The sequence below is a fragment of the Arachis hypogaea genome, chromosome 5 (genome assembly GCF_003086295.3).
Source record: "Arachis hypogaea cultivar Tifrunner chromosome 5, arahy.Tifrunner.gnm2.J5K5, whole genome shotgun sequence".
In the NCBI taxonomy this organism is placed as follows: domain Eukaryota; kingdom Viridiplantae; phylum Streptophyta; class Magnoliopsida; order Fabales; family Fabaceae; genus Arachis; species Arachis hypogaea.
Window position 1 is genome coordinate 63980087 of NC_092040.1, and position 15651 is coordinate 63995737.

Sequence of the window (15651 nt, forward strand, 5' to 3'; positions counted from 1 at the left end):
AATTAATTTATAGATTTTAAGGACTTTCGTTAACGGTTGTTCAAATCTTTTTTTTCCAAGTTTAGTTAAAATAGCAATGATTTGGTCCACTCACTAGATGCGAGTCTTATAGTGGCGGTTGTTATTGAAAAAATTGTGTAGTAAAAACAAAAATACAAAATCAAATCGTTATATTAATTTATAAATCAAATCTATTCTTATTTTATATAATTGATTTCAAACACAATAATTCATTTCTAATTTAATTTATTTAAAATAAAAGCAAAAATATTTTGTTCCAAAGATACTGTAACACCATGCAACTGGCTTCATTCCCCTTCAAAGTGTTAGCAATTCAAGATATTAAACACCAGATTCTAATAAGATAGTAACATTCACCACCATCAATATTTCAGTTACAAAGCTAAAACAAACAAGTCGTTCCAAATTGTATGATGCGGAAAACCAACAGAACTTGTTCAATCTGAATCAGAATCATATCTTCTCCTCTCCTTGTCTTTCTTGTGTCTCTTCCTGTCATCTGATTCACGATGCCTCTCGCGCTTTTTGTGTTTCTCGTGCTTCCTATCCTCACGAGAATGATGCTTCTCAAGTTTTTCGTACTTTTCTTCCATCCTTTCCTCACGTCTTCTCTTTTTTCTACTCTCATCTGAATCCTCTTCAGTCTTAGTTGCTGATTGATTTGGCAAAGGTATATTTTCCACCTTGGCTGGTGTACTGTCACTCATACCAAGCTTTGAAGAACCCAGCTCTTCCCAAGGGCGGGGTGCTCTGCAAAGAGTAGGAAATAAATAAGAAAATATTGGCAGAGACTTCCCAAAACCATAAACATGATTTTGATTACATAATAGGACAATAGGTTCGTAGTAGGAAAACAAGTCAGCAAACTCTATTTTCAAGAAAATCAATCCAGAATTATTAATAACCACCCTGCATATAACTAAGTTGCAATTTTCAAGACTAGTTTATTTGTGTGACCATGTACTTTAGAATTATAAGAAATTGAAATCACCAAAGGAAGAATAACAACTTAGTATAGCCCCTTCTTTTGTAATTATGGTATATATTTACATTTGATACACCATCTTTAGGGCTTCATTTGGATATTGTCCTTAGATATAAATACAAAGATTGGAAGATGGAAATAGACATTTAAAAATTGTCTCTATATCTTGTCTGCTAAAAGTAAAGATATGAAAACAGAAATAAAAATTAAAGGGTTCAGTCATTTTCTTCCCCATCTTTTTCTTACCATCCAAACCAAAACCACTATCTCTCCATCCATTGTTGTGTCCCTCATTTTGGAGTGAACAGAAAATCTGTAAATTTCTGTTTCTGGGACAATATCCTTTTTCTGTATCTGTTCCTGTCCCTCTTTCTATCTTTGTATTTCAAATTTTGTATCTGTATTTCCGTCTTGAGACAAAAACCAAACAAAGCCTAAGAGTGGTAGACTAGCATTGACAAAGAATTGGGTTAAACAAAGTTAAGTTGAGTTGAGAAAATCAATCCACCCATATGTCAAAGGAAAATAGAAAATAAGAAATGATATGATCCTTATGCCAAATACTCAGTGCTCCATTCCAGTTCATTAAAATAGTGCTAGCACCACCACACTGGTTCTAGCACAACCTACACAACACAGTTGGTCATGCTCTCATAAGGCCCTCTTAAGTAAGGTGAGGGATACTAGACTACCCTTTGAAAACCATATGATGCTTTGACAAACCACATCCCTAGCACGCCAAACTCAAATTGGACTCATTGTTTCATGAATACTATTTGCTTAGAAGAGATAGTTCTTTTAAAAGATTGGATAGTCAACACTAGAATATTGGTTTCCAAACTCAGTAAATAGCATGATACTTGTATGGAAAACCAAAATACTAAACATCAGAACTTGCATAATAACGCAAGCATAACGGATTTAGTGCCAATGAGTGACCACAAGCACACCAACTAAGAATTTCTTAATCCAATTACTTCATTAGTAAGTGGTAAAAAACCAGAAACTGCAGGGAAAGATCGAAAATTAGAGAAAAGAAAAAACTAAAGAGATCCCCTATATATCATTTAAAAAAATTTTCTTCCTAACAAATTTACCTTGCAAATCCAAGACCTTGAACCCTAGCTGCTTCAGCATGGCCTTCACCAAGATCTTCTGCTGTGGACCCTCTCTTTACCAGTTCTGAAAACTCATGTTTATCAAGACGGATACCTTGAGAACGGTTAGCATGCTTAGGAGCTAAGCCAAGAGCTTCCCTCATTGCCTGCTCTTCCTCTTCTTTAATCCTTTTTATCTCTTCTTTCGCAGCCTCCATTTCTGCTTCCTGGGACTTTTTATCCCTGGTATACCAGTAAAGATCTTTCCCTGTTGAATTAAAAAGAGAAGACTTTGGCAAAAGACAACAAAATATGTAAACAACAGCTATCTAACCAAAAGAACTCGAATATGTTCATCATAGAAACAGGTTTGGTCTAGTTTACAAGAGGAGAGATAAATAGTCTACTTGCCGGTTTTAGTTGTTTTAGTTCCTAATTGCTGTTAATTGGCTATCTGTTTGTTCCCTTTGAGCTGCACTAGTAGGCATAAGGGCAATAGTCTTAGTCCTAGTTGCTGCCTATAAATACTAGTTGATTAGTTAGTTTTAGTTTTTTTTTGTGAAATTTCTGTTAGATCTGTTAGTATAGGAGAGGAAGAACTCCCTCCGTAGTTGGTAGTTCCAACAGCGTATTCCAATAAGGGATTGTGATTTGCAATCCCTAGTTCATCAATAAAGCCTACCTCTTACTACCTGAATCCGATCAGTTCAATTGACTAGATCCTGATATGACATGAAAATTTCTTCACTAGCATTAAAGGAAAATATATCCTTAAACTATACTGATGGAGCAGAAAGCTACAACAAAAAAAGAATAAAATAAGAGAACATACAGTCTATATAGGTTTAGAGAAATGATATCATGGATTGATTTAGGAAACGGAACCCGTGGGGGGGGGGGATCTTGTAATAGATTTTTCTTAGCTATGAACTAACATCTCTTTGTAACAACTAATATTGGAAAATTAGTTGTAGTTATGAAGCAAGTTTTCTATCTTTTCAATTACAAAATGAATTTTTATTTAACGCTGGCCCATGCCAACAAGAGAGCAGAAGCAAAAAAGTCAACAGTGCAAACCAGTTATTATCTTCCATAGAATAAGGATTTGGGAACCAAGCTGATAAGAGCATAGTCCACACAGTACATACAACAGATGTATAGTTTGGTGTAAACTGAACCACATTAATCACCGTGTCTAAAGTTATAACCCCAGGTTATAAGTAATAAACTTGCTTTCTAATGAAACAGGAGAAACTATTGCCATTTCATTTCTTTAGCGCTACTTCAGATACCGCTCATGTTCATTGATCATACACGCTTAACTCATTTTGATTATTCTATCAACCAACACCTCACATGATGCAGACAGAAAGAAGCAAACATGCTCTATTTCGTGGGCTCAAAATATCTTAAATGTTTGAAATCTATGTCCAAACTACCAAAGCTAAAGTGTAACTAAAATCTCAAAGAACTAAAGCATGAGATTTTGATTACAAACCACGAAAAGACAAAACAACATCAGCCTAATCATGCACGGCAAAACTGCATCTGATACTAACAAGTCAAAACTGCAATGTAAGTATAATTCCACCATCTGACAAGTACTATAGCAGCAGCATTCTGACAAATAATACTGCAGGCACTGCTACCAGTTGCCCCAAACAGTACAAACAGAGAAGCAAACAGAAAAGGTGAATGTGAAGGAACTATGATTCAAAGAAATAAATAAAAGCACACTATTTAAATTTATGGATCTTAGACACAGGAAGTAAATAGTTAAGCTAGCTTTGATAACAACTAAAGGAAGTAAGAAGATAGCCATATCGAATCAAACACAACCACAATAATTGCAATAAGTATAACGGAATATACTGACATTTAAGGTGCACGCTTAGTTCAAGCAAAAGAACAATCTTTACCTTTCTGCCATCTTCCTACAGGGGCCTTGATACTGTGACCAAGATAGTTCTCACGATGTTTATCAGCCTTTACATCCTCCCAAGAAAATTCTGGACAAAAAACAAAAAGAAAAGACGAATGCACATAACGGCAAAAGTTCTCAGAGACACTGATCAAAAGAAAAAAAACGATTAAAGTTCTATCATGCTTTATTGAATAAACACTACCAGGATAACTGATTCCATATCATACATAAATTAATCAATAAAACATACATATCGATTTAAACTTCTAAGAATAGATTCTTTAAAACATCATGATGCTATTGCTATGCTCAGATTTGAAGGATAATACTTAATAGCTTGCTTTAGGGTTTTAGATTCTAGAACAACAAATCAAATTAGCACACTTCTCAAGCTAAATTCCCTTCGAAATTTTTACCAGAAATCGCGCTCCAAATGCACAGTTACAAGATTCTAAGGTATTCGTGGAATTGGCAACAAATAAATAAATAAACAAGGAGAAACTTACGATCTCGCCCGCCTCGAACACCACCTCTCGTTGGATGGTACATACTTTCAGGCTTTCAGCTTTTTCAACTTTCAACGCGGCCAAATACTGTCGTTATATTTTTGGCTGACTAAGGACTAAAAGGAAGAAAAAAAGTAAAGAACAGAACAAAAGAAGAGGAACCCGCAGGGTCCTCCTCCGCTTCCTCCCTTCCCTTAATAAACAATTAAAACTGGTTCTAAAAATCGGACCGGATTGGTCGGTCGAACCAATCTAATCGGACACTAACAATGACAATGATCCGCTTCTTTGCCAAAAACCGTCAATTGAAGAATCTCCGAAAACTGTTGAACCGGACCAGAATCGGCCAATTGGACCGGACAGGGAATTGGCTTTTTCTTTCATTTAAAATACGAACTTTAACACTAATTTTAAAGAATTTAACGTAAAGTTGGGTCAACAGACTGAACTGATTGAACCAGATCTGTTTTGGGCCTAAGACCCAACATATAAATGAAGCACTCAGCCACTCCCCCATCCCATTCAACCAAATTCACACTCGGAAGGAGAAGGGTGAGGAGAACCCTAATCTCCATTTCAACTCAATATTCAAATCCTTGTAACTTTCAATCCACAACTTCAATTGACGAACCGTCTGTAGCCATGCGTTCGTCTCAGAATTCTCTTCAAATCCATTGGATAAAGTGGTAAGAAATTTGAATTTCTCGCTTAGTTCTCACCCCCTTTAATTTCGTGATTTTAGATAATGAATATTGAGGGTTTTTTGTGTTTTTGATGATTTAGGTGCGATCTAGTGTGGGATTATCATTGGGTTTTGTTCCAAACATCCGTGGGTAAGGTAAGAAATCGCTAACCATTGTGAATTAATGAATTAGTGAGACTTTGTGTTGATTATAGTGATGTTGCATAAAATCAAATTGAACTGTGTGAATTGGAGTCAAATTGGTGGATGTTGGATGATTAAATTTGAGCCTTGGAAGTTGAAAATTCATTTGGTGATGATTTGGAGATTTGAAAACTTGAGGAGAGGAGAGTTTTGAGGTATTCCGAGCTTGGGGAGAAATCGGCCAAGCTATGATATTGGTTTATCGTAGTTAATGTATAATGTTGCATGAAAACTTAGGCTAATTGTTCATAGGATAAGTTGAATTATGTGAGTTGTTGAGGTTTAATGATTAGTGGTGACATATGTTGAGTTTGGTGGAAAATTATACATGGAATTGTTGAATAATTAAAGGGTTTGGATAATGATATGTTTATGGAATGATTGAGAGACATGAAAAAGTGGTTAGAGGTTATTGGTATTGAAAATTGTGGTAGTTTGATTGAGTATAAATTGAGAGCTTTGGTAAAACTAGAAATTTTGTGTTTTTGGGTAAAAACTAAAATTTTGACTAACTTTGGCAAGTCATATCTTGACTTCCGGACTCCCAAATTTTGTGAAACTTATTCTAATGAAAATTAGGTCCGTGATGTTTATAACGTTCGAAGAACGGATGAAAAATAATTTTTAACAAAAAAGTTATACGCATTTCAAGTTTGGGTTTAAAAACAGAATTTTGTAGAAAAATAGAAATTCTGGTATGTGTGCCCAAGCATACTATCGTGCGCACGCACAGACCAGAGTGTTTGGTGCGACTCGTGCGTACGCACGAGGAATGTGCGCGAAGTTTTACAAGTTGTGCGTACACACACTATGATGCACACATGCTTGAAAATTCGTCTAGTGCGTGCATACACACAGCAATAATGCGTACACACGAGCTTTGTTTTTCACATAAAACTATTTTTTTATTATTTGACCTTTTCGGCAAGCTTGTAAACTTTCATAACCACTATCTAATGTCTGATAGCTAGCTTTTAGGCTTCGGAAAGAGAGAAAACCTATTAAGGGAGCTAGGTTGACATTGAGAAAGATTTGTGAAGTGAATAATTGAACTAATAAGATGTGGCATTGTGATTGTATGAGATACGAATAAGGGTGATGATGATATATGGCAATCATGATTATAATGAGGTTGGAATGAAAAATGAATATATTGAGTTGTGATTTGCTTCTGATCTTTAGTATGTTAAAGATGAGTTTGATGAGGATATTGGGTGTGTATAATCTGTTCCGCTTACGTTGCATCATATTTTCTATGTTTGTAAAGTGTGTCATGTACTATAGCCCAAAAGTGTGGCGGACCAAGAGTGTGGGAGCACCTTGTAAGAACCGGATGTTATTAACCAATTAATTAATGTAAAAATAATTATTTAATTACCCAAAATAGATTAAAAAATTTAGAAGTATTAATTAGAAAATTTGAAGGTGAGATTTGAATTCAGTAAATTTTTCCTAGTGGGAAAATATAATTTTCTATGAAAATTTTCGTAAAAATGTGTACTGGTAAATTAGCCGACAGTGTCAGCTTAAGTCTATCCGATATTGTGAGAGTAATAAAAATAATAGAAAAACTTAGAAAAATATTTTGAATTGAAAACTGGGCACTAACTCTAAAGGTTTTAGACCAAAGTTGGGTCAAACAGACCAAAAATGCTAAGCAGTTGGACCGGGGCCTAGTTGGGCCCATGCCCAACATATATATACCCCTTGAATTTTGATCTTCTAAATTTTAAATTTGTACTTTAGAGGGTAAAGTGTGATCTTTTACCCTTGAATGTTTTCTCTCTCATATTTATTCTTGGTGCCACCTATAAAATAAATGGTGAGAGATCACACTTTATTCTCTAAAGTTAAATTCAAACTTTAGAGAATCCAAATCCATACCCTTTAATAAGCCATTTCAGCTCAGTCACCATACAAACACCAGGAACATGCAGCTAAGATAGAGAAGAGAGAAACCACCATTGTTACTATCCACTTTCATCTTCTCAAGCTCATAACCTGAGCTACGGTATTCCGATTTGCGTGTTATTTGGGACCACACGTAACTCTCGCTTTGCCTATCATTTATATCCAATCAAAGTTGGTAAGAACTTGAATTCTATACTCCTTTCCTCTGCCATAATAGTTTCAAAAATTTAGATATAGTTATTGAATAGATTTTGTGATTTCGGTTGTTTATGGGTGATCTACCAATGAATTATTGTTAGATTTTGCCCCTACTACCATTGGGTAAGGTAAGTCACTTTAAAATCCTTGTAGTTTGGTGTATTTATGAGCCCTAGATATTAATTGTGGCAAATTGAATGTGTATAGCTTGAATTTGGTGATTTTTGGAGTTGATTTAGCTACTTAGACCATTGGGATTGAGTTTGGAAACTTGTTTGGACTTGAAAGCTTGCTTGGAATCGTTTTTGGGTGTTTTGTATATGTTGGAAATTGGCTAAGGTATGATTTCAGTTTTCGTTCATACCCTGGACTGAGCTACACGGTCCAGGTTAGGCGAAAACAACAAGTGACCGACCTCTGCCAAGGTTGGTCGTCACCGACCTCTTCCTAAAGAGCTCGGCCAAATCGCTATTAAGGCCCAAAACTGGCCCACGGCAGAAGGACACAGCCCACCTAAAGGTGGCTGGCCAAAAGATAAGTGATCTCACCCACAAAAGAGGAGATAAGATAACAAACTTATCTCAAAGAAGGTCACTCTTCACTACTATAAATACACTAGAGTTTCCAGGTATAACTCATACTCTAATTCTACAAAAAACTTGCTTAAAGCCCGTGCTAACTTAAGCATCGAAGTCTTTTGCAGGTAGGCCCACCCTCCGATGAACAAAGACTAACGACACCTCATACACCGACAAGTCAGACACAGCAGCTCCGCTCACATAAGGAGATCTCATCCGAGATCGACCTTCAATTTCATGTAACCCTCGGAACATTGGCGCCATTACCGGAGAACCTGGAAGTCATCCCACCATCATGGCAGACAACTTTGACAATGATCATAACTCCGGTTTGGAAGAAAGAACACCGCTTAAATACACGGATGCCGTGTCAAAGGACACACCTCAATTTAAGGGAGACAAGCAGTCCCCAAATACGGAGATCTTAGATGCCATCTGTGAGCAGCAGGATTGCCTTAAGTAGCTCGAACAGGAAGCTGAACGACAACGGAAGGCCGAGCGAGATCTTCGGAGAGAAACGAGAGAGTGTAAAGAGCTGGAAGACAAGCTCCTCAAGCTCGAAGCTGATCTTAAAACCAAAGCCGCTCGGCCCAGATATGAAGATAGCCCCCACAGGGACTAAGACCCATTTACAAAAGAAATCATGAAAGCTAAAGTCCCAAAAGACTTTAAAGCTCCTGACATAACTCCATACGTTGGTACGTTTGACCCAAGCCATCATCTTAGTAACTTTAGAAGCCGGATGTAGCTCACAGATGCCTCGGACACAACTTACTACAAAGTCTTCCTGACCACCCTGACTAAGATGGCAATAAAGTGGTTCGACAGTCTGCCTCCAAGATCCATCGCAAGCTTTGACGACCTTGCTAAAAAGTTCCTCGCCAGGTTCTCCATCAAGAAGGACAAATCCAAGCATGCTTCGAGCTTGTTAGGAATGAAACAGAGAGATCGGGAAAGCCTCCGCAGCTACATGGAAAGGTTTAATAAAGTGTGCCTTGACATACAAAACCTTCTAATAGAGGCAGCCATCATGGGACTAATCAATGGTCTACGAGAAGGACCCTTCAGCCACTCCACATCCAAAAAACACCCAACATCTCTGAACGAGGTACAAGAACGGGCGGAAAAGTACATCAATATGGAAGAGAACTCTCGATTAGGAGAAGCCTCCAAATCCGGATTCTCTTACCCACCTTGAGATAAGGATAAAGAGTCTAGGAAAAAAGAGGATCAACCTATTGAGAAGCCCAAAAAGTATCACAACTACACCTCTTTGCGGGTGTCCCTCATAGATGTCTACCAAGAAGTGTGCAACACCGAAAAGATCCCACCTCCTCACCCGATTAAACACAAAAGAGAAGGAAGTCGGACAGAATACTGCGAATACCACCGAATCTATGGGCACACTACCAACGAATGCTCCGAACCGAAGAAGAGAAGAAGGGACGAAGAGGGTGGACGAGATGAACGCCCCCCACACCTGGGAGAGACATGTTCACATGATCAACGGAGGATTCGCAGGAGGAGGGATCTCTAAATCATCTCGAAAAAGACATCTCAAAGAGGTATACCATGTCAGAAAAGCGAACAAGTCGCCCGAAGAAATAGAACATGCTTCTATGATAGCTTAGGAATTTTAATTTTGTCTTTAAGTTTCATTTCTTAAATCTATGTTTCATTAGCTAGTTCCATGTTTCCACTCCATCTTGCTTAAATGTATGCTTGTCCCTTGAGTTAAATAAAAGAAGGTTATGAAATACAAGAGAGAAGTCTATATTATGAAATAAAGTCTCAATGTTTGTGGTAGTAATTAGTTAGCTAAGTTGGTTCATCAATAAGGTACAAGGGCAATTATGTGTCTTGAACTATATACTTGAAAATGCATCCTATGAGACTAGCTAAATAACAAGACCCCAATAAAAAACAAATGATAAGGTATGAAATAGAAAAGAAAGAAAGAAGAGAAGAGAAAGAAAAGAACATGAATTAAGGCTAGGCACCAAGAGTTTGAATCTTGAGACATGTGTCTATGGTGTTTTTGTGCAAAGGATCTGCTTGGATGAATAAGTTCTTAGGAGTGCTTCAAGACTTGGTAACTTGGGTTAACTAACCCTGGATTATCAACTGAAAGTCCACTGTCAAGAGCAACCTTGCTACAAAGCATTTAGTAACCCAAAGAGGTGCTGGACACCAAGGTCTCAAGGAAGAAAATAACAAACCATATGCCTGTGATGTGTATGTGTGGAGGAGAGACTTGAAGGAATAGGTCCTTAGGGGTGTTTCAACACCTAGTACCTTGAACCAACTGGTTCGGGAGTGCTGGCTGAAACCTTATCATAAAGAGTTGCCTCAACACAGAGCACTTAGCCTAAGAAAGCAATGCTAAAAAGGGGGGATCAGTAAATAAGAGTCTGATAGAATGTAACCAAGTGAGTGTTCAAGGGCATGTTAAGGGCCTAGAAACCAGTAAAGGCACGGACTTAAGTTGCTATGCATGAAACCAAATGAACCAAGGACTTGATTTCTATACATAAGGACTTGTTTATCTTGTACATTCATTCATTCTTCTTATGTTTTAGTACTTGCTTGGGGACAAGCAAGATTTAAGTTTGGTAGTGTGATGCCAGGGTATCTTGGCCAGTTTCACTAGCCTTTTCTTTACATATTTTAGGCAGTTTCATGCATTTTCTTAGGTAATAAGCAAGTTTTTGGGTGAATATGCACTTACATCTTGATTCAAGAAAATATTGTGAACTTTACATGATTTCATGAGAATAATGCATGAATTGAATGCTAATTTAGATGATGCAGGATCTCATAATCTAGAACAAAGCTTTAATGCACCTTATTTGTTTGATTTCAGGCCAAATGAAGCATAGAAGAGCCATGTTCGTAGCCACGTTAGTACCACTAACCTGGAAAGGGAGCAAGCTTGCAATGTTAGTGGTAACGTTAACACCACTAACATCTTCGAAGGCCATCTTAACCCACGTTAGTTGCACTAACATAGAGACTAACGTGGAAGAAAGAAGAAGCTCCAACGTTAGTGGTAAAGTTAACACCACTAACGTTGCAAAGGCCACAAACAACCACGTTAAGAGCCACGTTAACGCTATTAATGTGAGCTCTAACGTGGAGCAAAAAATATCGCCAACGTTTCTGACACTAACTTTGTCACTAACGTTGGATCAGGCCAAGTTGACCCACGTTAGTGCCACTAACGTAGGAGGTAACATGGAGCAAGGAGTATAAGAAGCCAACGTTAGTGACACTAACTTTGTCACTAACGTTGGAGATGGCTAATATGCCCACGTTAATGGCCACGTTAATGACATTAATGTGAACACTAACGTGGAAGGGAAGGAGTTTTGTAACGTTAGTGACAAAGTTAGTGTCACTAACGTCCTCGTGTCATGGCATGCCTACGTTGGTAGCCACATTAGTAACATTAACGTGGGCCATTAACGTGGGAGAAAAGCAAGGCTGTAGCATTATTGGCAAAGTTAGCACCAATAATGCTATCAAAGGTTAGGAAAGGCTGCGTTAGTGGCCACGTTAGTGCCACTAACATGTGAGTTAACGTAGCTCAAATGGGTTGGAACGTTAGTGACAAAGTTAGTGTCACTAACGTCTTGGAGCCAGGATTTACACTTAAACGTTAACACCACTAACGCCTTGACTAACGCGAACCGTGCCTGACTCAACTTCTTTCTGCAAGCAAAGCTAAGCCCACTGAAGTCTGTATCTACTTCAACTGAAGATCAAAGGCCCATATCCAAGATTTGCAGAACTGATAGAATATCAGAGGATTAGTATATTGAGGAGTAGTTTTAAACTAGATTGGAATGAGGATATGGGGATCCAAGAATTGTAAACACTCTATATATTTATTTTCTCTGCAATTTAGTTTACTTTACAATGCACTCTTCATTTCTGCTTTCCATTTCCAGAGCTATGAACAACTAAACCCCTTTTCATTGGGTTAGGGAGCTCCGTTGTTATTTGATGGATCAATTGTAGTTTTTATTCTTCTTCCTCTTTCTTTTCTGTTGATTTTACTAGAAAGCTTTCGATCTTCATCCAATTGGTTAGTTATCTTGGAAAAGAGGTTCTCCATAATTAGATCTCCTCGGAACCTTGGAAGAGGAATGAGGAGATCATGCTAGAAACACTTTCTCACGCTGGACCGGATTGGAGTTTGGATGGATATAGTGACATATAATCCTACCAACACATTGATTCGGGAATGCATGTGATATAATCAGTGGCCATACTTCATCTCTTCCCATGAGAAATTAAATCAAGGAATTGGGCAATTGTTCAAGCTTAGAGAGATTGGATTTCCAAGGAATTAGGATCCAATCACTTAAGATTGCCAAGGAGATCAATGAATGCATTGATTGAGGAAGAGATGAAGATGAACTTGATATGGAGAATGCAACATCTCCTAAGCCTAATGAATTCCTCATTTCTGATCTTACCCATTCTCTTTAATTTCTGCTATTTACTTTGATGCTCATCTCCCCAAATTCCCATTTAAGATTCTGCAATTTACTTTTCTGCAATTTATATTCTGCTATTTACTTTCAGTACTTACATTCCCTGTCATTTAGCTTTCCCGCCATTTAATTTTCTGCAATTCTCAACTCAACTTTGCTTAGCTCAACTAGAACGATCCTCTAATTAAAGTCGCTCGACCAATCAATCCCTGTGGGATTCGACCTTACTCTATCGTGAGTTTTTACTTGATGATAATTCGGTATACTTGTCAAGGGAAATTTGTAGCAATATAAGTTTTCATGCATCTTCTTGTCTACCATCTCTAATAAGATGTGTGCAGCTTATACCTCAAGGATTTCTAACTTCTCCATTATAGAGAGTGGCATGAGGTTTATGCTTGACCCTAGGTCACACAGAGCCTTATCAAAGGTCATAGTGCCTATGGTGCAAGGAATCAGAAAGCATCCAGGATCCGGAAGCTTCTGAGTAGCCTCTACTGAACCAAAGCATGAAGTTCTTTGGTAAGTAGTGGAGGTTCTTCCTCTAATGGGTTTGTACCAAATAACTTGGCATTCAGCTTCATTAGAGCTCCTAGGTACCGAGCAACTTGCTCTTCCTTAGTGTCTTCATCCTCATCCGAGTTTGAATAGTCATCAGAACTCATGCACTACAGAAGTGCATTCAAAGGAACCTCCATGGTCTTTATGATTTCCTTTTGTTCTAAGATAGAGGGTTCCTGAGTGGGGATTAAGCACTCAAATGGTGTCTTTTAACTGGCATTCAACACTAGCTCTGTCAGCTTATTGCGCGTTGAACGCCCTTGCTGTCCACCCTGACTGGCGTTAAACACTAGTCCCTCTAGCATTCTGGGCGTTAAACACCCAGTAGGGATGTCCTTGCTGGCATTTAATGCTAGCTTCCCTGGAAATGGTGGGTGTTGAATGCCTAGTGAGGGGTTCTTCACCGGCGTTCAGTGCTAGAATAGCTGCATAGTTGGGCATTGAACACCAAATGAGGGGTTCCTCACAGGCGTTTAATGCCAAAAAGCCTTGGTGTTTGGGCGTTGAACGCCCAGCCAGTGCTCCTTAGCTGGCATTCAACGCCAACTCTGCTGCCAGGATGGGTGTTGAATGCCCAGTGAGGGGTTCCTCACAGGCGTTCAGTGCCAGGCTTGCTGCTAGATTGGGCATTGAACGCCCAGTGATATGTCCTTCACTAGCGTTCAACGCCACCCTATCCTCCTCAGATTCGGCCTTTACCTCCATGGTTATGGCCTTGTACTCTTCTCTTGGATTAACCTCAGTGTTACTATGAAGAGTGTCAGGAGGAGCCTCAGGGATCCTCTTACTCAGTTGACTAACTTGCACTTCCAAGTTTCTATTGGAGGACCTTGTTTCATTAATGAAACTATTAGAGAGGCTGAAAGCCAGAGTAACTAAGTCAGAGAGGCTCTGCTTAGGGATTTCCTTGTTCGCTTGAGAAGATGGGAATGGTGGTCTGTTATTGAACCTATTCTGGTTCCTTCCACCTTGATTATTATTGAAACCTTGCTGAGGTTTCTGTTGATCCTTCCATGAGAGGTTAGAATGATTCCTCCCTGAAGGATTGGAGGTGTTTTCATAGGGTTCTCCAATGTAATTCACTTCTTCCATGGTGGGTTGATCTGGATCATAAGCTTCTATTTTAGAAGAAGCTTCCTCAGTATTGCCAGCTGCAGTTGCATTCTAGTCAGATGCTGATAGATTATGTTGACCTGTTAGGTCAAGATCTTGTATTGAGCCAATATGGCATTCAGAGTATCAATTTCAAGAGCTCCTTTCTTCTGAAAGACTCCATGATTTACAGGATTTCTTTTAGAAGTGTACATGAACTGGTTATTTGCAACCATCTCAATGAGCTCTCTAGCTTCTGCAGGTGTTTTCTTCAAATGGAGTGATTCACCTGCAGAGCTGTCTAATGAAATTTTGGACAATTCAAATAGATCATCATAGAACACGCCTATAATGGACCATTCTGAAAGCATGTTAGGAGGACATCTCCTGATCAATTACTTGTATCTTTCCCAAGCTTCATAGAGGGATTCACCTTCTTTTTTACTGAAGGTTTGAACTTCCACTATAGTTTTGCTCATTCTTTGAGGGGGAAAGAATTTACCTATAAAAGCATTAACCAGCTTCTCCCAAGAGTCAAGACTCTCTCTAGGCTAGGCATCCAACCAGAACTTAGCTCTGTCTCTTATAGCAAAGGGAAAGAGCATAAGCGTATAGACTTCAGGATCTACTCCATTAGTGTTTACAGTATCACAGATCTGTAAAAATTCTACCAAGAACTGATGTGGATCTTCTAATGGAAGCCAATGGAACTTGTAGTTCTGCTGCAGAAGAGAGATTAACTGAGGCTTAAGCTCAAAATTGTCAGCTCCAATGGCAGGTACAGAGGTACTTCTTCCATAAAAGTCAGAGGTAGGCATGGTGAAATCACCAAGGACCTTTCTTGGCTCCTCTTGAGGTTCGGCCATGTTCTCTGTTTCTTATTCAAAACTTTCTGAAAGGTCTCTTTTGGAGTGTTGTGCTTTAGCTTGTTGTAAATGCCTCCTTAGAGTCTTCTCAGGTTCAGAATCAGGAGTCAAGAGGGGTTCTTTATCCCTATTCTGGGTCATAAACAAGACAAAAAGAAAAGAAGGAAAAGAAGAAAGTTTTTTGTGCCAATTGGTAAGAAGCTTCTCTTTAAAGTGAGATGTGGAAGAAGACGATAGAATAAGGGAGAAAAGTGAAGATGGAAGAAAAGAGAGGGATAGAAGTCGAATGATATGAGTAGAGATGAGAAGAAGTATAAATAGGAAAAGTAAATAAGAATTAAATTTTTTTATTAATTAATGAATTTTGAAAATTAAGTTAAATTAATTTAAAAAGGTTTGAAAATTGGTTTTTGAATTTTCGAAATAGAAGAGAGAGAAGATGAGGTAATTTTTGAAAATTAAGAAGAGATGAGAGTTAGTTAGGAGGTTTTGAAAAAGAAGAGAGAGAATTGATGACATGTCATCAT

At 38.3% G+C, this 15651-nt stretch overlaps 1 protein-coding gene across 1 annotated transcript; it reads right to left on the minus strand.

Moving 5' to 3' along the window:
* Positions 1–284: 284 nt before the first annotated feature.
* LOC112801638 (uncharacterized) lies at positions 285–4915 on the minus strand. The gene is made up of 4 exons (XM_025844495.3): positions 4534–4915; positions 4023–4112; positions 2104–2371; positions 285–771 (listed from the first exon to the last, which is right to left on the minus strand). The coding sequence occupies exons 1-4, from the start codon at positions 4574–4576 to the stop codon at positions 459–461; spliced, it is 714 nt and encodes a 237-aa protein (XP_025700280.1). The 5' UTR covers positions 4577–4915; the 3' UTR covers positions 285–458.
* Positions 4916–15651: the final 10736 nt, after the last annotated feature.